The sequence below is a fragment of the Saccostrea echinata genome, unplaced genomic scaffold (assembly GCF_033153115.1).
Source record: "Saccostrea echinata isolate AGI-Se365-2 ecotype Australia unplaced genomic scaffold, CSIRO_AGI_Sech_v1 ptg000001l, whole genome shotgun sequence".
NCBI classification, from domain to species: domain Eukaryota; kingdom Metazoa; phylum Mollusca; class Bivalvia; order Ostreida; family Ostreidae; genus Saccostrea; species Saccostrea echinata.
Window position 1 is genome coordinate 9,123,722 of NW_026889750.1, and position 24,463 is coordinate 9,148,184.

Here is a 24,463-nt window from a genome sequence, read left to right on the forward strand (position 1 = left end):
TGTTTGAAAAATGTTATTTTAATTAAAAAAAAACTGTTGTGTAGTATGTCTTTACAACAATATAATCAAAGCACCAATTAATGTCTGTGTTATTTAATCTTAATGATTATTACGTGTACAAACTTTAAACACGTCCACTGTCCAATTACAAGATCAGAATAATGACATTGTAAAATACTGTCTTCAAACCTGCGTTATATCATATCATCATTTCAATTCCCCTTTGATTCGACAAAGAAAATGTTAATTTCTAGGTCTGAATAATCACTGAATTTAAAATTTTCCCACTGAGGAACATACAGCCAGAACGGATCAGTATGACTTTGCACTGATGATAAGCAACCCCGGGTACCTTTGCTGTTCAGACTGTTACAGTTTGGACTTGCGTCCACTTTGATCGCCGATATTGAAGCTACCATGTTTTCCAAGACCTTGGGCAAACTTTTGAGCACCTATTGATTCAAGAAAATCATTTTATTTATGAATTTTTTTTTTAATTTAAAAACATAAAGAATGTTTGTTTCATGAACGAGAACTGCGTGAATTCATTCGTACCTGGAATTGCTTCCTCTACAATGACCTTTATGCCCTCCGTATACTCGCGCTGTAGAGCATCTTTCCTACTCTTTGCATCATACACGCCGTAGTAGGCAGACGAACGATCTGTATTCATGCATCTTTGAGGAAATTTGCTTAAAGTTTTTGCCAGCTCTATTGCGACTTCAAGGGCTAAAAGGTGTGGAAATAATGCACAGCATAAAGTAACCATAATTCTACTACAAAACAAAAAGAGCGTCACAGTTATATATGGTTACGTTAGATTCAATAACTCACGCCGAGCAAAAGTACTCATGATTAGCCTAAAATATATATATATATAGAGAGAGAGAGAGCTTTCTTACACTTTCCATCTGGAACCACTCGGTTTGCCAGACCAAAGTCATATGCCTCTCGGGCTCCGATTTCCCTTCCTGTCAAAATAAGGTCTAACGCACGGGAAAGTCCCACCAACCGTGGCAAACGCACAGTTCCCCCGTCGATTAATGGGACGCCTGAAAGCAACATTTTTAACTTTCTTCAGTAAGTAAAATGTAAATACAGAGTGCTACGGTCATAAAGGGGCATAATAAAGGCACAAATTTCCCTCACTAAGCATTAAAGGCACATCGAATCGCCATATCAAAAACAAAAAAATATCCTCATTAACTTTACAATTTTGAGTGTCTCGCATTATAGGACACAACTGAGTAGGTAAAAATTCTGTTAACATACCAAATCTCCGACAGAAGACTCCCATTTTAGCAGATTCCTCCATGACTCTGAGGTCACACATCATAGCCAGCTCCATCCCGCCGGCAACCGCATACCCAGACACAGCCGCTATCACTGGCTTACTGAAAGCCATTCGAGAAGGTCCCTGGAATAAGCAATATTCTCGTATATATACTTGGATTTCGTTTATTCTTCCGACACAACGGTTCATGAATTTAGTTCACAGGTTTTAGAATGTACAAGTACTATATATATATTTACACCAAGTAAAATATCGGATTATAACGCTCAATACCATGACTACACCCCTTACTGGAAGAAAAAAAATAACTGATGCGTCTATAGCTACAAATTATGACATAGTGTTATTTCACCAATATTTCCATTTTTTCACAATCTTTTGCTATTTACCAATACTTTTCATACTACTTGTACACACATATAATGTACATGTAATATATATATTTCTTGCAATTTTCAAAAGAAACTTTTTATATTTAAAAGATTAGGTTCACCAGATATTGAAGAAAGTGATTACGGTACATTATGTAATTTTCCATCACGTATATTAAGTAGATAGGTTTGTCATCTTTTATTTGAAAAAAAAAAAGGCACAGGAGCAAACCTTTTAGAAAAAAATGAATGCTGATAAGGCTCCATTCATAAGACGAACGGCAACACAATCACTAAAAAAATAACCTTTTTTTTAATAGGAAAAAAGTTTACAAACCATTGGTCCAATCTCTGCGTGGTCTGGGTCATTTGATGGAATTTGCGTCCCCACTTTAGATAAAGCTTTCAAGTCATATCCAGCACAAAAGTTACCATCTAATATTGCAGACAATAAACATTATCAACATTAATTAGGGATGTCAATTTTGTCAATAATTCATATTCGAATATTCAATGAAAGTATTCGAATATATTCGAATATTCGATAAAATAAATAAAATCTGTTTTATTTTAAATATGCATCATCCTACTCTCGTAGGTATACTTGTATAGGAAGTAAAATTGTATGAAGACTTTTTTAGGTGTAAAATAAGAAATTCCATTTGATATTTGTCAATGTTTGAAATAAATAATTGATTTAAATGTAGAAAAGTATAATTTTAACAAATGAAACGTGTATTTATAGTAGCCCCAACTGAGGAACCAGTCGTCTCACAAAAGGCAAGATAGCCGTAACGGTATACTGTTCAGATTTCAATACGTGTAATAAATTACAATTATCTGCCTGATAAGAGATATGATTAAAATCTTTGATACAATGTAAACAAATATTTCCATAGACAATTTTCCTAGGTAATTAACCGTTTTCCCGATAATGAATATAAATTATGCACAACCCGAGATAATCAAGTAATTTACACATTTATTCTGAAATTAAGCCCTTAACAATATTAATCACAGATTAATTCTATCGGACATTCATTCAATGATCAATTAATTTTATTTTGATAAGTATACTCTTCGCGCCTTTTAGATATTCTAGATTTCATTTGTTGTCCTCGATTCTAGATCCGATCGTATCTTTAACTAATAAAAGCTATGAAAGCACGTTTTGTATTATACATAAAGCATTATTGTACAATTCTTTACAACACCTTACTCAAAACAAAATACATGTAATTTAGAAGATTTATAAGATAAGAAAGTAGTGAAAGAAATCAGGCGATCGAAATTGATCGCTAGTAAATTAAACAGGGATAATTCCAGCACTGTTCTAATCAAAATTTATTAATCACACTACTTCTTTTTATGAAATCTGAAAAACACCGAATATTCGAATCTTAAATTCATATTCGAATATCAACTCATCGAATGAATATTCGAATGTTCGAATATTCGTTGCCATCCCTAACATTAATAAACCACATCTGGTTGTGATTTTATAAATTATATAATTATGTCTTGAATGACAACTTTTTAGGTCACCTGAGTCACTCAGGTGACCTATTGCTATCTATTTTCGTCCGTCGTCGTGCGTCGTCCGTCGTGCGTCGTCCGTCGTGCGTTAACTTTTGAACATTTTTAACTTCTTCTCTAGAACTGCTCAACCAATTTCAACCAAATTTGGTATATAGCATCTATGGGTGAAGGGGAACAAAAATTGTGAATTTCATGGTCCCTGCCCCCCTGGGGCCTGAGGGGTGGGGCTAAAACCACCAAAAATAATGCAATCTTTAAAAATCTTCTTCTTTACTCCTGGACATCAAGCAGTCAAACTGTTGGAATCATTGTAATAAGCATTGAGCCCTCTACCAAAATTGTGAAATTCATGGCCCCAGGGTCAGGGGTTCTGGCCCCAGGGCGGGGCTATATAGATCATATAGTGAAAGTGCATTATTTCTTTGAAAATCTTCTTCTCTGCTCCTGGATATTAAATAAAGTTACTAAGTACATAGTTATGATGAGTAAGAGTGCCTCTTCCAAAATTGTGAAATTCATGGCCCCAGGGTCAGGGGTTTTGGTGTTAGGGCGGGGCTCTATAAATTATATAGTGAAAAAGCATTAATTCTTTGAAAATCTTCTTCTTTGCTCCTGGGTATTAAATAAAGTAACTAAGTACATAGTTATGATGAGCAAAAGTGCCTTTTCAAAAATTGTGAATTTCATGGCCCCTGGGTCAGGGGTTCTGGTGTTAGGGCGGGGCTCTATTGATTATATCGTGAAAATGCATTAATTCTTTGAAAATCTTCTTCTCTGCTTCTGGATATTTAATAAAGTAACTAAGTACATAGTTATAATGAGCAAGAGTACTTCTTCCAAAATTGTGAATTTCATGGCCCCAGGGTCAGGGGTTCTGGTGTTAGGGCGGGGCTCTATCAACTATATAGTGAAAATGCATTAATTCTTTGAAAATCTTCTCCTCTGCTCCTGGGCATTAAGGTGATAAACTAAGTACATAGTTATGATGAGGAGGTGGGCCTCTTCCAGAATTATGAAAGCCATGGCCCCTGGGTCAGTGGTTCTGGTGTTAGGGCGGAGCTCTATTGATTATATAGTGAAAATGCTTTAATTTTTCGAAAATCTTCTTCTCTGCTCCTGGGTATTATTTAAACAAACTAAGTGCATGGTTATGATGCATAAGGATGCCTTTTCAAAAATTGTGAATTTCATGGCCCCAGGGTCAGGGGTTCTGGTGTTAGGGCAGGGCTCTATTGATTATATTGAAATTGCATTGATTCTTTGAAAATCTTCTCTGCTACTGGAGATTATTTAAACAAACTAAGTGCATGATTATGATAGACAAGGATGCCACTTCCAAAATTTTTAAATATATGGCCTCAGTTTTTGGGGTTCTTGAGGAGGGGGGGGGGTCTATTGATTATATAGTGAAAAAGCATTAATTCTATTAATTAATCATTAATTAATCCTGTCTGCTCCTTAGTGTTGAGCTGATAAATAAATTGCTTAACTATGATGAAAATGGGAGCTTCGAACAGAATTTTTAAATCTTGTGGTCCTAAGGGTCAGGGGTTCTGGCATAATGGGGGGGGGGGGGCTTTTGATAATATAGTGGAAAAGTGTTAATTCTTTGAAGTCCATAGTTATGATGATGAGGGTAACTCTTCCAAATTTGTAAATTTCTTGACCCTTGGTCTTGGGTTCTGGTGTTAGGGTAAGGCTTTGTTGAATCTGTAGTGAAAATGCATTGTACCTGTGAAATTCTTCTCTGCTTCTGGGCATATCGGAAGCAAACTGAGTAAAAGTTTAAATGATATGAGTAAGCGTATTTCTACCAGATTTTTAAACATCTGGACCATTTGTCTAAGCATTCTGGTCCTGGGCAGGGCTCTATTAATTTGTATTCTACTGAGAGAAGTTATTCCCCTTTTCCATTCACCTTTGATAATTAATCACTGTAAATAGTGTATTTGAAAGGTTAATAGAGTAAGATAATTATGCAAGAATGTTTATCGTATAATTAAAAAAGTACTTTCTTAGTTTTAATTATCAGGTAGACCTGTAAGTAATAGATAAATAAAAATGAGACAAAAATAACTTATCTTATTAAAAGTTCTTCTAAGACCATAAGAGAGGTCAATGCTAGAGGTCTTAATATGGGTTTAAAAATAGTACAGAAGCACTAACAGTTTGTAAATAGTCTGCATGGTGATAGTGTTAAGTGGGGGACAGATTAGAACTTAATTATGTTCCCCAAACAAAGTTTGGGAACATATTGTTTTTACTCTGTTTCTTATTATGTTCCCCAAACGAAGTTTGGGAACATATTGTTTTTACTCTGTTTCTTATTATTATTATTATTATTATTATTATCATTCTTTTTTTCTACTTTCTTCTCCGGTACTTTTTTTGTCCGCGAGTGTTCTCATAGAACCACTCATCCGATTGACATGAAATCTTTTTAGGGTTAATAGGCATGTTGTGTAGGTGTTCGGAACGAAGGTCATTTTGCGCGCACATGCATGTACGTGCGCGCGCGTGCAATGAGTGAAATGACTGATATACTTGATGAAGCCGTAACTTTGATATTTCTTGATGAATTGCTTTGAAACTCAAGATATAAAGATACATTAGTAGTCTAGACAAGATAACATGGTCAAATTAGCGTGAACTCACGCGCATGCACGTGCGCTCTTCTCTGATTGGCTGATACAAAAATCTCAATAATTCCCTTGTTTTTTGACAAAATACTTTGAAATTTAGAATATAAGTATATATTATAAGGTGCTACAACATGTTATATAGGAAATTTCTTGAAAACACGCGCATGCAGGTGTGCTGCAATCTGATTGGTTGAAACTTTAAATGTCTATAACTCCCTTGATTTTCAAGAAAACAGGATGAAATTTATGACATGGATAGGCACATAGAGCTCCTACATTATAATACTATCAAAATTGAATGCAAGGACCTGCATGTGCGTATGCTGAATTCTGATTGGCTAATACTTAAAGGGTTACATCTCTCTTATTTTTCAATGAAATTCTTTAATATTTAACACAACTGTATGTATTGTGAGACACTATAAGAAAATTAAAGTGAAAAATGTAGAAAACATGTGCAAGCACATGCGCTGAAATTTGATTGGCTAATACCCATATGGCTATATCGGAGTAGTTTTCCAATGAAATACCCTTAAAAATAAAGTGTCCATCTATATTACAAAAGTATTCTCTAATTTATTTAAGCTTGTAGAAAATGGGGCATCATAAGGGATTTGGGGAGCCGTTTGGGGAACATCTGTAACGGTTCCCGTTACAATTAGCACTAGTTATTATTAAGGTCTTCCGTCTCCAACGGAAGACCTTATTGTTTTCGTTCGGTTTCTTTTTCCCTATTATTATTATTATTATTATTCCTACCGATTTTGTGCACGCAAGTTCTCAGTAACGTCTTGGCCGATTTTCATGAAACTTTCAGATCTGATAGGTATTGATCTGAACCTTATTGGAAATTTTTTTCGTTGATGACGTCACTTTCCATCTCGAGATATTTAGGATTTTCTGATTTTCAGAGGGTCGGCTTGTCCTGGAAACTCCTCCGAAACGACTTAAGATATTGAGTCACGATTTTCAGTGAAGGTAGGGGAAGGTTTGTAGATTTGCAGGCAGGTGTCCAAATCTCTCTAGCGCAAAGGGCGCCGAAGCTCGGTAGGGCTCAAAAAATGTCTCAGAAACATCTCACAAAATTTACACCTTTTCTTTTATATCTTTACACATGTTAAAAAATTGTTAAAACATATAAAAGAAAAGTTGTGCAGAATGATACGACCTTTCATTTTATTTCAAGAAAAAGGGGCTGACCCCTCAAATTAGGGGCTGAGCAGGGCCAAAAGTCTTCCATCTTTAACTCTTTAACGATCAGTAATTTGTAATACATTACTGAAGCAAAGGTGTTTATCTCAACGATTTACAACAATATATGATAAGATTCTGATCATATGTTACGTAATAAAGGGTCAAAAGGGGCCAGAATACTAAATCTTTGATGCTTTATATCTCGAAAAGGGAGAATATTTTGATAAGCAATACTGAACAAAAAATGATCAGAATAATGTACTTAACAATATGCACCCTTTCAATTTTTCTCAAACGGCCCCATAAAGGACTTGGAGGGGTGGCCCCTAAATATTTCCATTCAGCATATCTCCATAACGAAAAGAAATCTCTGAATAGTTGTTGAACAAAAAGTCTTCAAAATCACCAGACCTTTCATTTGATATCAAGAAAAAGGAGCTGACCCTTCAAATTAGGGGCTCAGAGGGGGCCAAAAATCTTTCATTTTTAACTTTTTAACGATCAATAATTTGTAATACATTACTGAAGCAAAGATTTTTATCTTAACGATTTACAACAATATATGATAAGATTCTGATCATATGTTACGTAATAAAGGGTCAAAAGGGGCCAGAATACTAAATCTTTGATGCTTTATATCTCGAAAAGGGAGAATATTTTGATAAGCAATACTGAACAATCAAAGTACTGAAAGTACTGAAAAGCGGTTAGCATGCTTTCATCTAAGATTCTAAGATTGAAAAAAAAACTTTGCATGAAATGATATTAAAGTACGTGTAGCTGTTGTTCAATGTCATCAGAGAAGAAGCAGACATTCCGAACTTTGGAATATTTTACTAAATGACAAAACCACTTACATCTCATTCATACACCAAGACATCATCTTTTATCGTTTGATGTCAAAAATGCATGTTTAGAAGTATCAAAACGTGATTTCTTGAGTTTGAAAGACAGAAAGCGCAATTTTTTAATAACACTTTAGGTAGCGACCAGAAGTGCCCAGGACAAAAAAAGTAAATTGATGTAGATTTATCTACCATGCTCTATAGTTTCTGAAATCTGGTAATTGTTAGGTTGCTATCACACAATTTTAAAAAAAAATTGATAATTTAAAATATTTGAATATATGAATTTAAAGTAGCTGCAGATCTTAAGCTCGCTGGTCTGAAAAAATTGGGATAGACAAAGAGATTTTGTCAGTATTTTTTTTCGGAGAGCTTCAGTTCTGTAGCTATAATTTTGATTGAAGGTAAACTAGTCGGATCAAAACAAAACAAATACACTATTATAAATAGAATTAAACTTTATACGTTGCTCAGGGCGGGTGTGACTGATCAATTGCCGATGCTTACTTCTCCTTGGCACCTGATCCCACCTCTGAAATTTTCAGGGGTCCGTGTTTTATGCCATCTTAACATATTTGTATGTTTATACTCGTGATATTTTGAGATCGATCACTGTTCGTTATCTTAACCTTGTACATTTAAATGTTGAAGTTCATTAAAGGGATTCTGTATTTTTGAGGTACTGAGTACTTCCGTTTTAAATTATGTGCTACTTAGGCACTACCCTCAGTGGAAGACGGACAAGTAAACTAGATAGTCAAGTTTTAAAAAATGTACATTATGACCATGCAAATATTTTAAATGTTCAAACGAGTAAATGATTATGCTACAATCGTTTAAAGTAGGACAAGGATATTGCACAATATATACAGGGACAGATACTGAATATTTGGCACATACTTTTCATGCAATACTCTTGATGTCAAAGAAAACGCATGAAAAGTAAAGTTGTTGTCTAATCAAGCTATACTAGTATAATATATGATTTCACATGTACACTTAAAGTAATTGTTTGATTAACAGTTTATTTGTCCTTCGCAAGAATTATCCAGTTAACAATGTCACTCTCTTCAATATTCAAATTAATATGTCAGCAAAGCAATTTACATTGATATTTTTTAGTACATGTAATAACAAGTATGTGAATTTCTATAAATAAGCCTGTCTCAAAGACTCAGAATAAAAATCATAATTAACAGTTTGAGCAAATTTAAAAATATGTGTACAACTTACACGTTTTTAAACAGATCTAGACATTTGACAAGTTTTCAAATAATAATTAATTATTATTTAAAATCTTTGTCAATTGCCAAGATTTTTTTTTATGATTCTTTCATTTTGTTTGCATATTTTATAACCTTAAGGTTGAATTTTAGAAAAGGATCACTCTGCCGATTTAAGTTTTTATATGTTTTCTATTTTTTTAAGAATTAATTTTACTATTTTCAGTTTCCCATAAATTTTTTTTTCTAAAAATAAAAGTATGTGATCGTTTATGATTGTTTGTAATTAAAAAAAAAAAGAGTACAGAATGTACCCCTGTGAGCTAAACTTTTATAATCTTTTAATTAGAGAAGAAATAACTTTTCAATATGAAATTAATTCCATTGTTTCTACTAAAACAGTTGTACAATTTAGAGAAACTTAAAATGTATTTAAGGCTTTTAATAAAAATTCTTTTTCGTATATTACTTCACTTAATAAAACGTATGTCTAAATACTTTGGGGTAAACTCGTAAGAGAAAATCAAACACGAAAGTTTCGCCTACGTTTTGCAGTTAGTAATAACCTTCAACCCCTTTAGTCAGCAATGAACCCGTCCATCTAGTGCCCATCCTGGCATAATTAGGTCAAATAATTAGGGCGGTCTATAAATTGTTTATGAGAGGTGTTATATGATTTATACAAAATCGTTCAACTCCCAAAAATAAACATTAACTATAAATCGCGATTGCAGGATTTACCGACGAGTTTATACTCTGCAGGTAACCCCTAAAATTCAAGCCGAGCGATTATCTCGGTATTAACCTGTCAGAAGAGGTAGCGATGGTAAACAGATCATAGGTAGCGCTTTGACGAAACTTCCGATGTCGCATAGGTAGCGCTTTGACGAAGCTTCCGGTGTCGACAAAAATTGCGTAAGACCTTTGGTTACATGACATAAAGCGATTAGCGTATACGCTAACCGCTTAAAAAATGATCAGAATAATGTACTTAACAATATGCACCCTTTCAATTTTTCTCAAACGGCCCCATAAAGGACTTGGAGGGGTGGCCCCTAAATATTTCCATTCAGCATATCTCCATAACGAAAAGAAATCTCTGAATAGTTGTTGAACAAAAAGTCTTCAAAATCACCAGACCTTTCATTTGATATCAAGAAAAAGGAGCTGACCCTTCAAATTAGGGGCTCAGAGGGGGCCAAAAATCTTTCATTTTTAACTTTTTAACGATCAATAATTTGTAATACATTACTGAAGCAAAGATGTTTATCTTAACGATTTACAACAATATATGATAAGATTCTGATCATATGTTACGTAATAAAGGGTCAAAAGGGGCCAGAATGCTAAATCTTTGACGCTTTATATCTCGAAAAGGGAGAATATTTTGATAAGCAATACTGAACAAAAGATGGTCAGAATAATGTTCTAAACAATATGCACCCTTTCAAATTTTGTCAAACGACCCCATTAAGGACTTCGAGGGGTGGCCCCTAAATAATTCCATTCAGCATATCTCCATAACGAAAAGAAATCTCTGAATATTTGTTGAACAAAAAGTCTTCAAAATCACAAGACCTTTCATTTGATATCAAGAAAAAGGAGCTGACCCTTCAAATTAGGGGCTCAGAGGGGCCAAAAGTCTTTCATTTTTAACTCTTTAACGATCAGTAATTTGCAATACATTACTGAAGCAAAGTTGTTTATCTTAACGATTTACAACAATATGTGATAAGATTCTGATCATATGTTACGTAATAAAGGGTCAAAAGGGGCCAGAATACTAAATCTTTGACGCTTTATATCTCGAAAAGGGGGAATATTTTGATAAGCAATACTGAACAAAAGATGGTCAGAATAATGTTCTTTACAATATACACTCTTTCTATCTTTGTCAAACGGCCCCATTAAGGATTTGGAGGGGTGGCCCCTAAATATTTCCATTCAACATATCTCCACAACGAAAGGAAATCTCTGAATAGTTGTTAAACAAAAAGTCTTCAAAATCACAAGACCTTTTATTTGATATCAAGAAAAAGGGGCTGACCCCTCAAACTAGGGGCTCAGAGGGGCCAGAAGCCTGTCATCTATAGCTCTGATAATGTTATAAAAATCAAAAGAATGAAATCTAATTAGAGAAGTCTATATATTATTATCTTTTAACAAAGTTCATAGTCAAAATCATATCTCATCTTATCGAAAAATCGGACGGAAGACCTACTCGTTGCTCGCAACGAGATCTCATCTAGTTAAGGTCTTCCGTCTCCACGGAAGACCTTATAGTGATTCTATTGTTTCTTATTATTATTATTATTATTATTCTTTTTTTTTTAGACAAAATTTTGTGCACGCGATTTCTCGAAAACTATTCAATGAATTTCTTTGAAATTTTCAGGGATAAAAGGTCTTTATATGAATTTTATATAAAATTCCGTTTTTTGGTAAATTCGGTTCCAGTGCCAAGTTATGGACAATTTCCTGATTTTAAAATGAAATTTTGTCCTCGAAGGATCTAAGAAACGGCTAAAGATATGAACTGGAGACTTGTTAGAGATGATAGACCATAACTTCTACATGTTCGAAATTACCTTGGTTTTCGTCGTCAGTACTTCCGGTCGTCACCGGAAGTGTTCAAAGAAATCGAAAATTTCAACTTTTCTTTTTTTTAATCAAATCTTGCATCACATTATTGCAACTCTTTCACAGTTTCGAAATATGTTGGTCCCACCGGAAACAAAAACGACTACTTCCGGTTATAAGAGAAAAACTACATAATTTGAGTATTTTACTTTCCCATAAATATCTTTTATAGGCAAAGTATTTGAAATGATTTTTAGATATGTTATTCAGATTGAAAATGTCTATAATAACGTCAAATATCTTTGCAAAATTCACTTCCGGTCGCGTGTTTTTCTGTCCTCAAAGTGAGAAAATATCTGAGTGAGATCTCAGAAACGGTAAGAGATTTAGACACCAAACTTTTATGAGTAATAGACCTTGAGGAGTAGACAAAACCATTTGGGTTAAGAGCGTCAGTCGTCACTTCCGGTCGTCACAGGAAGTGATCAAAGAAATCGAAAATTTCAACTTTTCTCTTTTGGAATAAGACTTGCATCATATAATTGTATCTTTTTCACAGTTTTGATATGTGTTGGTACCACCCGAAACAAAAAAAAAAAAAACAACTTCCGTTTATAAGAGAAAAACTACACAATTTGAGTATTTTACTTTCCCATAAATATCTTTTATAGGTAAAGTATTTGAAATGATTTTTAGATATGTTATTCAGATTGGAAATGTCTATAATAACGTCAAATATCTTTGCAAAATTCACTTCCGGTCGCGTGTTTTTCTGTCCTCAAAGTGAGAAAATATCTGAGTGAGATCTCAGAAACGGTAAGAGATTAAGACAACAAACTTATATGAATAATAGACCTTGAAGAGTAGGCGAAATCATTTGGGTTAAATGTCAGCCGTCACTTCCGGTCGTCACAGGAAGTGATAAAAAAATCCAAAAATTAAACTTTTCTTGTTTAAATTAAAACTTGCATTACCTTATTGCATCTCTTTCGCTGTTTTGAAATATGTTAGACTCCTCCGGAAACAAAAACGTCAACTTCCGGTTTTAGGAGATAAAATACGTTATTTCGATATTCAACTTTCTCATAAATATCGCTTATAGAAAAAGAATTGAAATGTTTTAATACATGTTGTAGATACTGCAATGTCTAGAGACACGTTAGAGATTTTTTTTTTTTTTATAAAATTCACTTCCCGTCGCGTGTTTTCCTGTCCTCAAAATTAGAATTTTTTCTCACAATTGCTTGGCAACAATAAACGACTGAAATCTGAAACTTTCAGGACTTATAGTCTGTCATTAGTTTATTTGCATCGTATGAAAATCATGTGTCGCCGTTACTTCCGGTCGTGACAGGAAGTGATGCAAAAAAGTGAATGGTTAATGGTAAGCACGTTGGATTTTAATGCTGTTGACCAGGGCTAAATCTCCAGAGTGTCTGAATTTCTTTTATCACTCTTTCAGCTTGAATTTTCGTTTTTATTTTCAGAATCGGACGGAAGACGTCTCATTGCTCGCAATGAGTTTCTAGTTAAGGTCTTCCGTTCCAGACGGAAGACCTTATAGTGATTGTACTGTTTATTATTATTATTATTATTATTATTATTATTTTTTTCCCCTTTTTTTGTCGGCAGGATTTCTCAGAGATGACTGGACGGATTTTCTTGAAATTTTCAGGGTTGATAGAGAATGAAATTACCCCGAGGCGTTTTTTTCATTTTTTCAAAATTCACTTCCGGTCGTCAGATATGTCCGATTTCCGTTTTTTTCAAAAATATTTTTTCCGAGTGAGATCTCAGAAACGGTTAGAGATTAAGACACCAAACTTATACGAGTAATAGATCATGAGGAGTAGGCGAGCCCATTTGGGTTAAGCGTGTCAGCCGTCACTTCCGGTCGTCACAGGAAGTGATCAAAGAAATCGAAAATTTCAACTTTTCTTTTTTGAATTTTTTTTTGCATCACATTATTGCATCTTATGTGTAGTTTCGAAATATGTCAGTCCCACCGGAAACAAAAACGACAACTTCCGGTTAGAAGAGGAAAACTACATAATTTGAGTATTTTACTTTCCCTTAAATATCTTTTGTAGATAAAGTATTTGAAAAGATTTCTAGATATGTTATTCAGACTGCAAATGTCTAGAGTAACGTCAAAAATCTTAGTAAAATTCACTTCCGGTCGCGTGTTTTTCCTGTCCTCAAAATGAAAAGTTATCTCAGCGAGATCTCGGAAACGGCATGAGATTAAGACACCAAACTTAAATGAGTAATAGACCTTGAGGAGTAGGCAAAACACATAGGGTTAGACGCGTCAGCCGTCACTTCCGGTCGTCACAGGAAGTGATCAAAAAATCGAAAATTTCAACTTTTCTTTATAAAATTAAAACTTGCATCACTTTGTTGCATCTCTTTCGTGTTTTGAAATATGTTAGATTCCACCGGAAACAAAAACTGTAAACTTCCGGTTTAAAGAGATAAACTACGTTATTTCGATGTTTTGCTTTCTCATAAATATCACTTAAAGATAAGTATTTGAAATGTTTTTTTTATACATATGCTGTAGATACTACAAATGTCATGAGAAAATTCAGAGATTTTTATTCCAATTCACTTCCGGTCGTGTGTTTTCCTGTCCCCAAAATTAGAATGTGTTCTCACAATTGCTCGGTAAGAGTAAAAGACTGAAGTCTAAAACTTTCAGGGCTTATAGTCAGTCATCAGTTCATTTGCATCGTGTAAAAATCGTCTGTCGTCATTACTTCCGGTCGTGACAGGAAATGAAGAAAAAAGTAATTTTTTTAAGTTATTTTGTTTCTACATCAGTTTTAGGCTTATACCGACGTTGGAAAAGACATGTTTATGCAAACAGGAAGTAGTATAACGGAAGACCTTCTCATTACTAGTAATGAGTTTCTAGTTATTATTATTAGGGTCTTCCGTCTTCAGCGGAAGACCCTTCTATTATTGTATTGTTTCTTTTTCTTATTATTATTATTATTATTTTTTTTCCTACACCGGTATCTCAGTAACGGTTTGGTGGATTTTTATGAAACTTTCGGAGATGATAGGGAACGATGTTCCCTCGTGACGTTTTTTTCATTTTTGATGATTTCACTTCCGGTCGCGAAATATGACGTATTTTTGACGTTTTTCTGCAATTCCGGTCTGTCCTACTCCGAAGAAACTGCGCAAAATAGAAATTTGAAATTTTCAGGAATGATAGAATTGTGACCTTGACATGTGCACCTGACTTTTGAAATTTTAAGAAGATGTTTAAATTTTTCAAATTTTAAAGTTAAATTTTTCAAAAAAAAATTTTTAATCGAATTTTGAAATTTTTTATATTGTCAAATAGATCTTGGCGAGAACTTTCCAAAAATGTATTTGTTTTGCATGTGAGTACATTAATAAACAATATATAAGCTCAGGTGTGTTAGGTCACTTAAGTACAAGTGTACTTTAAGAACTTTTCTTTAAAAAATCATTACTCTTTTATTTCTTGACCGATTTTAAAACTTTTTACACCGTCAAATAGATCTTTACGAGACCTTTCCAACAGTATATTTGGTTTTATTGTAAGTGCACTAATAAAGAAAATATGAGCTCAGGTAAGTTAGCCTTTTGTTTTGACAGGACATGTCAAAATCATTGTCAAGGACACTTGCGTATGACCGTACTCTTTGATCTTTGGCAGATATCCTTTGATTTCTTTTAAAAAGCATTACTCTTTTATTTCTTGACCGATTTAAGAACTTTATACACCATCAAATAGATCTTTACGAGACCTTTCCAACAATGTATTTCTTTTGTTTGTAAATGCACTAATAAAGAAAATATAAGCTCAGGTATGTTAGCTTTTTTTTGACAGGACATGTCAAACTCATTATCAAGGACACTTGTGGATGACCGTACTCTTTCATCTTTGGCGGATATCCTTTTTTTTTTTATAAAATCTTTACTCTTTTATTTCTTGACCGATTTTAAACTTTTTTACACCGTCTGATAGGTCTTCCTGTGACCTTTCTTACAGTATATTTGTTTTGATTTTAGGTGAAATTTTAAAGAAAATATGAGCTCAGGTGTGTTAGAGAATTTTGACAGCCCATGTATAAGTTATCGATTTTCTTCAGCGACGTTTAATACACAGTGACCTAGAAGAAAGCAAGGACATTCAATAAGTCTGAAATAGTGATTTCATAATGTACCTGTGATTATGAAAATTTGTGTATTCAATTTAAATCATTGAAAGTTTTGAATACTGTAATTTCAAATTTTAAAACCTTTAAAATCGTAAGATTTTGATATATCCTCTAATGTTGAAAGCGGTAAGCTCCTACTTGATGAATTTTTATTACAGCATTTAAAACTTCAAAAATTTTCAAATTTGGAATAATTTAAAAGCCTTAAAATATGAAATCAAGGACATCTAAAATAATGAGAACATGAATGAGAGTGATTTGGAGTCTATTGGAGGTCAAAAAGAGTGAAATTTAAACGATTTAATTTTTTTTAAAAAAATTCAAAACTGCTTCCAAAGATGGAGAACATCATACAATGAGGTGAAATCTCTCAAAGGTCAAAGAAAGTAAAATTTTATTGATTTAATTTTTTTCAAAAAATTTAAACTGAATCCAAATGTTAAAACAAGGACTGTCTCTGTATTTTGAAAGATGTAGAACATCAAACAGTGTGTTTTGAATATCTAAAAGGTCAAATAAAGTGAATTTTAAACGATTTAAATTTTTCAAAAAATTTAAATTGAATTCAAATGTTAAAACAAGGACTATTTCTATATCTTGAAAGATGGAGAACATCATATAATGTGTTTTGAAATCTCTCAAAGGTCAAATAGAGTGAAATTAAACGATTTAAATTTTTCAAAAAATTTAAATTGAATCCAAACGTTAAAACAAGGACTATCTCTGTATTTTGAAAGATGGAGAACATCATACAATGTGTTTTGAAATCTCTCAAAGGTCAAATAGGGTGAAATTTAAACGATTTAAATTTTTCAAAAAATTTAAATTGAATCCAAACGTTAAAACAAGGACCATCTCAGTATTTTGAAAGATGGAGAACATAATACAATGTGTTTTGAAATCTCTCAAAGGTCAAATAGACTGAGATTTAAACGATTTAAATTTTTCAAAAAAATTAAATTGAATCCAAACGTTAAAACAAGGACTATATCTGTATTTTGAAAGATGGAGAACATCATACAATGTGTTTTAAAATCTCTCAAAGGTCAAATAGGGTGAAATTTAAACGATTTAAATTTTTCAAAAAATTTGAATTGCTTCCACAAACATAAAAAACGCAACAAATGATTTTCTCTTCCTTCAAAATATGTAAGTTGACTTTTGTTTAATATTTCAGTGCAATTTAAATTTTTGAAAAAATTAAATCGTTTAAATTTCACTCTAATTGACCTTTGAGAAGTTTTAAAACACATTGTATGATGTTCTCCATCTTTCAAAATACAGAGATAGTCCTTGTTTTAACATTTGGATTTAATTTAAATTTTTTGAAAAATTTAAATCGTTTAAATCTCACTCTATTTGACCTTTGAGTGATTTCAAAACACATTGTATGATGTTCTCCGTCTTTCAAAATACAGAGATAGTCCTTGTTTTTACATTTGGAAACAAATTGAATTTTTTGAAAATTTTAAATTGTTTGAATCTCACTCTATTTGAACTTTGAAAGATTTTAAAACACATTGTATGATATTCTCCGTCTTTCAAAATACAGAAATAGTCCTTGTTTTAACATTTGGAAGCAATTTAAATTTTTTGAAAAATTTAAATCCTTTAAGTCTCACTCTATTTGACCTTTGAGAGATTTCAAAACATATTGTAAGATGTTCTTCACCTTTCAAAATACAGAGATAATCCTTGTTTTAATGGTTGGTTTTAATTTAAATTTTTTGAAAATTTTAAATCGTTTAAATTTCACTCTATTTGACCTTTGAAAGATTTCAGAACACATTGTATGATGTTCTCCATCTTCCAAAATACAGAGATAGTCCTTGTTTTAACATTTGGATTTAATTTAAATTTTTTGAAAAATTTAAATCCTTTAAATCTCACTCTATTTAACCTTTGAGTGATTTCAAAACACATTTTATGATGTTCTCCGCCTTTCAAAATACAGAGATAGTCCTTGTTTTTACATTTGGAAACAAATTGAATTTTTTGAAAATGTTAAATTGTTTGAATCTCACTCTATTTGAACTTTGAAAGATTTCAAAACACATTGTATGATATTCTCCATCTTTCAAAATACAGAGATAGTCCTTGTTTTAACATTTGGATTTAATTTAAATTTTTTGAAAAATTTAAATCGTTTAAATCTCACTCTATTTGACCTTTGAGTGATTTCAAAACACATTGTATGATGTTCTCCGTCTTTCAAAATACAGAGATAGTCCTTGTTTTTACATTTGGAAACAAATTGAATTTTTTGAAAATGTTAAATTGTTTGAATCTCACTCTATTTGAACTTTGAAAGATTTCAAAACACATTGTATGATATTCTCCATCTTTCAAAATACAGAGATAGTCCTTGTTTTAACATTTGGATTTAATTTAAATTTTTTGAAAAATTTAAATCGTTTAAATCTCACTCTATTTGACCTTTGAGTGATTTCAAAACACATTGTATGATGTTCTCCGTCTTTCAAAATACAGAGATAGTCCTTGTTTTTACATTTGGAAACAAATTGAATTTTTTGAAAATTTTAAATTGTTTGAATCTCACTCTATTTGACCTTTGAAAGATTTCAAAACACATTGTATGATATTCTCCGTCTTTCAAAATACAGAAATAGTCCTTGTTTTAACATTTGGAAGCAATTTAAATTTTTTGAAAAATTTAAATCCTTTAAGTCTCACTCTATTTGACCTTTGAGAGATTTCAAAACATATTGTAAGATGTTCTCCATCTTTCAAAATACAGAGATAGTCCTTGCTTTAATGGTTGGTTTCAATTTAAATTTTTTGAAAATTTTAAATCGTTTAAATTTCACTCTATTTGACCTTTGAAAGATTTCAGAACACATTGTATGATGTTCTCCATCTTCCAAAATACAGAGATAGTCCTTGTTTTAACATTTGGATTTAATTCAAATTTTTTTAAAAATTTAAATCCTTTAAATCTCACTCTATTTAACCTTTGAGTGATTTCAAAACACATTTTATGATGTTCTCCATCTTTCAAAATACAGAGATAGTCCTTGTTTTAATGGTTGGTTTCAATTTAAATTTTTTGAAAAATTTTAATCGTTTAAATTTTACTCTATTTGACCTTTGAACGATTTCAAAACAAATTATATGATGTTCTCCATCTTCCAAAATACAGAGATAGTCCTTGTTTTAACATTTGGATTTAATTTAAACTTTTTGAAAAATTTAAATCGTTTAAATTTCACTCTATTTAACCTTTGAGAGGTTTCAAAACACATTGTATGATGTTCTCCGTCTTTCAAAATACAGAGATAGTCATTGTTTTAACATTTGGATTTAATTTAAATTTTTTGAAAAATATAAATCGTTGAAATCTCACTCTATTTGACCTTTGAGTGATTTCAAAACACATTGTATGATGTTCTCCATCTTCCAAAATACAGAGATAGTCCTTGTTTTAACATTTGGATTTAATTTAAACTTTTAGAAAAATTTAAATCGTTTAAATTTCATTCTATTTAACCTTTGAGAGGTTTCAAAACACATTGTATGATGTTCTCCATCTTTCAAAATACAGAGATAGTCCTTGTTTTAACATTTGGATTTAATTTAAATTTTTTGAAAAATTTAAATCGTTTAAATCTCACTCTATTTGACCTTTGAGTGATTTCAAAACACATTGTATGATGTTCTCCATCTTCCAAAATACAGAGATAGTCCTTGTTTTAACATTTGGATTTAATTTAAATTTTTTGAAAAATTTAAATCGTTTAAATTTTACTCTATTTAACCTTTGAGAGGTTTCAAAACACATTGTATGATGTTCTCCATCTTCCAACATACAGAGATAGTCCTTGTTTTAACATTTGGATTTAATTTAAACTTTTTGAAAAATTTAAATCGTTTAAATCTCACTCTATTTGACCTTTCAGTAATTTCAAAACACATTCTATGATGTTCTCTGTCCTTCAAAATACAGAGATGGTCTATGTTTTAAGATTTGAATTCAATTTAAATTTTTTGAAAAATTTAAATCGTTTAAATCCCACTCTATTTGACCTTTAAAAGACTTCTAATTACATTGTATGATGTTCTCCATCTTTCAAAATACAGAGATAGTCCTTGTTTTAACATTTGGAAGCAATTTAAATTTTTTGAAAAATTTAAATCCTTTAAATCTCACGCTATTTGACCTTTGAGAGATTTCAAACCACATTGTATGATGTTCTTCATCTTTCAAAATACAGAAATAGTCTTTTTATAACATTTGGATTCAATTTAAATTTTTTGAAAAATTTAAATCGTTTAAAATCCACTCTATTTGACCTTTGAGAGATTTCTAACCACATTGTATGATGTTCTCCATCTTTCAAAATACAGAGATAGTCCTTTTTTAACATTTGGATTCAATTTAAATTTTTTGAAAAATTTAAATCGTTTAAATTCCACTCTATTTGACCTTTGAGAGATTACAAACCTCATTGTATGATGTTCTCCATCTTTCAAAATGTAAAAATAGTCCTTGATTTTACCATTTGGATTCAATTTAATTTTTTGAAAAATTTAAATCGTTTAAATCTCACCCTATTTGACCTTTGAGTGCTTTCAAAACACATTGTATGATGTTCTCCATCTTTCAAAATACAGAGATAGTCCTTGTTTTTATATTTGGATTCAATTTAAATTTTTTGAAAAATTTAAATCGTTTAAATTTCACTCTATTTGACCTTTGAAAGATTTCAAAACACATTATATTATGTTCTCCATCTCCCAAAATACAGAAATAGTCCTTGTTTTAACATTTGATTTAATTTAATTTTTTTGAAAAATTTAAATCGTTTAAATCTCACTCTATTTGACCTTTGAGTGATTTCAAAACGCATTCCATGATGTTCTCTGTCTTTCAAAATACAGAGATAGTCCTTGTTTTTATATTTGGAAGCAATTTAAATTTTTTGAAAAATTTAAATCGTTTAAATTTCACTCTATTTGACCTTTGAAAGATTTCAAAACACATTATATTATGTTCTCCATCTCCCAAAATACAGAAATAGTCCTTGTTTTAACATTTGATTTAATTTAATTTTTTTGAAAAATTTAAATCGTTTAACTCTCACTCTATTTGACCTTTGAGTGATTTCAAAACGCATTCCATGATGTTCTCTGTCTTTCAAAATACAGAGATGATCTTTGTTTTAAGATTTGAATTCAATTTAAATTTTTTGAAAAATTTAAATCGTTTAAATTTCACTCTATTTGACCTTTCAGTGATTTCAAAACACATTGTTTGATGTTCTCAATCTTTCAAAATACAGAGATAGTCCTTGTTTCAACAATCAAAATAACATCTCATCGAAATCGGACGGAAGACCCACTCGTTGCTCGCAACGAGATCGGATCTAGTTATTATTATTTTTCTTCCTGGGTACTTTTTTGTCCGTGAGTGATCTCCGAAACTACACATCCGATTGAGGTGAAACCTTTTTAGGGTTACTAGGAATGTTATGTAGATTTGCGGAACGAAGGTCATTTTGCGCGCACGTGCATGCACGTGCGTGCGCGTGCAATGCGTAAAATGACCAATATACTTGATATAGCTGTAACTTTTATATTTTTTGATGAAATGCTTTGAAACTCAGAATATAAGGATATATTAATAGTGTAGACAAGATGACATGGTCAGAATGCACATGCATGCACGTGCGCACATACGCATTGATTGAAATAACCAATACAATTGATATAGACTTAACTTGTACATTTTTTGATGAATTGCTTTGAAACTCAGAATATAAATATATATTAGAAGTGAAGACAAGAAGACTTGATCAGCGCACACATGCATGCACGTGTGTTCACGTGCGCGCGCGTGCAATGGGTAAAAGGACAAATATACCTGATATAGCCATAACTTTCATATCTTTTGATGAAATGCTTTGATACTCAGGATGTCAGGATATATTAAAAGTGTAGACAAGATGACATGGTCAGAATGCACATGCATGCACGTGTGCGCATGCGCAATGATTGAAATAACCAACACAAATTATATAGACTTTACTTGTACATTTTTTGATGAATTGCTTTGAAGCTCAGAATATAAATATATATTAGAAGTGTACACAAGATGACATGGTCAGCGCACACATGCATGCACGTGCGTACGCGTGCAATGAGTAAAATTACCAATATACTTGATATAACCATAACTTTTACATTTTTTGATGTAATGCTTTGATACTCAGATATTATAGTCATATTATAAATGTAGACAAGATGATATTGTCAATATGCACTTGCATGCACGTGCGCGCGCATGCAATGCTAAATTGACCAATATACTTGATATAGCTGTAACTTTTATACTTTTTGATGAAATGCTTTGATACTCAAAATATGTAGATATATTAATAGTGTTGACAAGATGAACCAGTCATCATGAACATGCATGCAAGTGCGCGCGCTTGCAATGCGTAAAATGACAGATATACTTAATATAGCCAATTTTTTTTAATCTTTTGATGAAATTTAAATATAAAGATGTATTAAAAGTATAGACAAGTTGACATGGTCATTTTGTACATGCATGCCCGTGCGCGCGCGAGAAATGCGTAAAAAAACCCAGTATACTTGATTGCCTTATTTAATGAAGCTTACAGGGAATAAGACACCAAAAGGAAGTTGGGGAGCGTTTGGGGAACATCTGTAACGGTCCCCGTTACAATTAATACTAGTTTATGAGTTGATACTGAATACCAGACTAATTATTTTGTTGATCCTGATCTTCCTACTTCTCTTGCTTTAGGGCAACAATGCTTCATCTATCAGTGTATTTAATTTCTAAATTGTTGTACTATACTCAGGTGACCGTTAAGGCCCTTGGGCCTCTTGTTTTACTTAAATTGACAATCTACATGACCAAATTTTGATTTTTTTCTTAAATTGAATGACAATTTTTTGGACTAAAATTGACAATCTACATGACCAAATATTTGATTTTTTTTTTTTTTTAAAAAAAAGGCCTTAAATTCTATAAAATAAATCTGTGAAAATATAATTACCTTATTTTTTTTTAACTTTAGTTGCACTTGCACATTAACAGCCCATGCATGGATGAATTTTGGGTAAAAATTGAAATCTTCACTTTTTTTAAGACACACCAAGTACAACAAAGAGATAAACTAATCTAGGCCCTCACCTTTTCCATAAAGTATTGCTACCGATCTGTTTCTGTCTTGTTCGAAGTCTTTGAAGGCTTTATACAGAACCTCAGCAGTGGGTGGATCCACAGCATTCCGCCTCTCTGGGCGATTAATGCCAATCAGTGATATTGTGCCAATATTCTCCACAACAACTGGACTGGATGCTGAACTGACTACATATCATTTACAAGAAAAGAATAACTCTTAAATGCAGCATTCATCAAAGCAGTTGAACAAGTATATTTAAAAAAAATGTTAAAACTTGGACCTTATACAGTATACAAGGGTATATGCACGTACTGTACAGGTCCGGCACAATCTCTTGATTTAGCTATATAGCTTGATTTAGCTATATAGCTTTATTAAGCTATTCAGAATAGCTTGATTTAGCTATTTTATCACACTTTTTTCTTAAATGTGTTATTTTCTCAGCATCCACAAAAAGTCGCACCTTGGTGCAGTGATAATATTCAACCTTGAACTCCTCTGAAAATAATGCATGTAAAAATCACTCATCAAATTGTGTCTTCTTAAAGGACTTTGTACTCAAAGTTCTAAATGTTTTGAGGCTATATAAAGCAAATGAAACAGTTACTTCTGCAATGAAATTATAAAGGAGGCCAATTATGGTCAACAAGATAATTGATTGGTAGTGTACAGTTACTCAAACAATGGAAATACATCTTTTGCTTAAAAGTATTCAAATGCTGCAATGTTAGAACTATCTTTGATTTCGGTTGTTGTTTTGAAAGCCCATAGTACATATATGAATAGTCAAATACTTGCGACTTTTTGTCTATTTCTTACAAAAAACATTTTTGTGAAAAACTGTATATAAATAGCTTTATCAAGCTATTCTGAATAACTTAATAAAGCTTTATAGCTATTTCAAGCTATATAGCTAAATCAAGAGATTGTGCTGGACCTGCTGTATGCACCAGCTTTTGTACCCATCGGTTTCGTCATGATCTAGGGTGTCACCTCTGTCCTACCTCATAATATTACTCATAGTCCATTATTTATTCACAAAAAACTCACCTGTTCTTGGAGAAATTAGTTGATATCCTTTATTTTGGTAAAAGATTCTCAAGTTTCGGGACAAGTTCATGTTTGTATTTACGTCAAAAAATTGTTGAATATCGAGCCCGATGTTAAAGACAATTCAACATAAAATGTTGATCCCCTAATGAAAAATGTCTGATTTTACAATCCCAATGACACTGAGCTTAAGTCAAGGTCCAAACTCATAATCAAAAATTTTAATTCTTGTGGTTCACACTTCTTTTTCTGACATATATTTTTGAAATATATATAAAATTATACATTTTTTTTTCAAGAATGAATGAAGAAGACAATTGATTTAGTGAGAATAAAAACATTTAATAAGGG

General features: G+C 32.0%; 1 protein-coding gene across 1 annotated transcript; it reads right to left on the reverse strand.

The window, feature by feature from the left end:
* LOC133184787 (enoyl-CoA hydratase EchA19-like) lies at nt 1-24,224 on the reverse strand. The gene is made up of 7 exons (XM_061319850.1): nt 24,113-24,224; nt 23,071-23,247; nt 2,003-2,100; nt 1,273-1,417; nt 903-1,052; nt 556-729; nt 1-452 (listed from the first exon to the last, which is right to left on the reverse strand). The coding sequence occupies exons 1-7, from the start codon at nt 24,180-24,182 to the stop codon at nt 370-372; spliced, it is 897 nt and encodes a 298-aa protein (XP_061175834.1). The 5' UTR covers nt 24,183-24,224; the 3' UTR covers nt 1-369.
* Nucleotides 24,225-24,463: the final 239 nt, after the last annotated feature.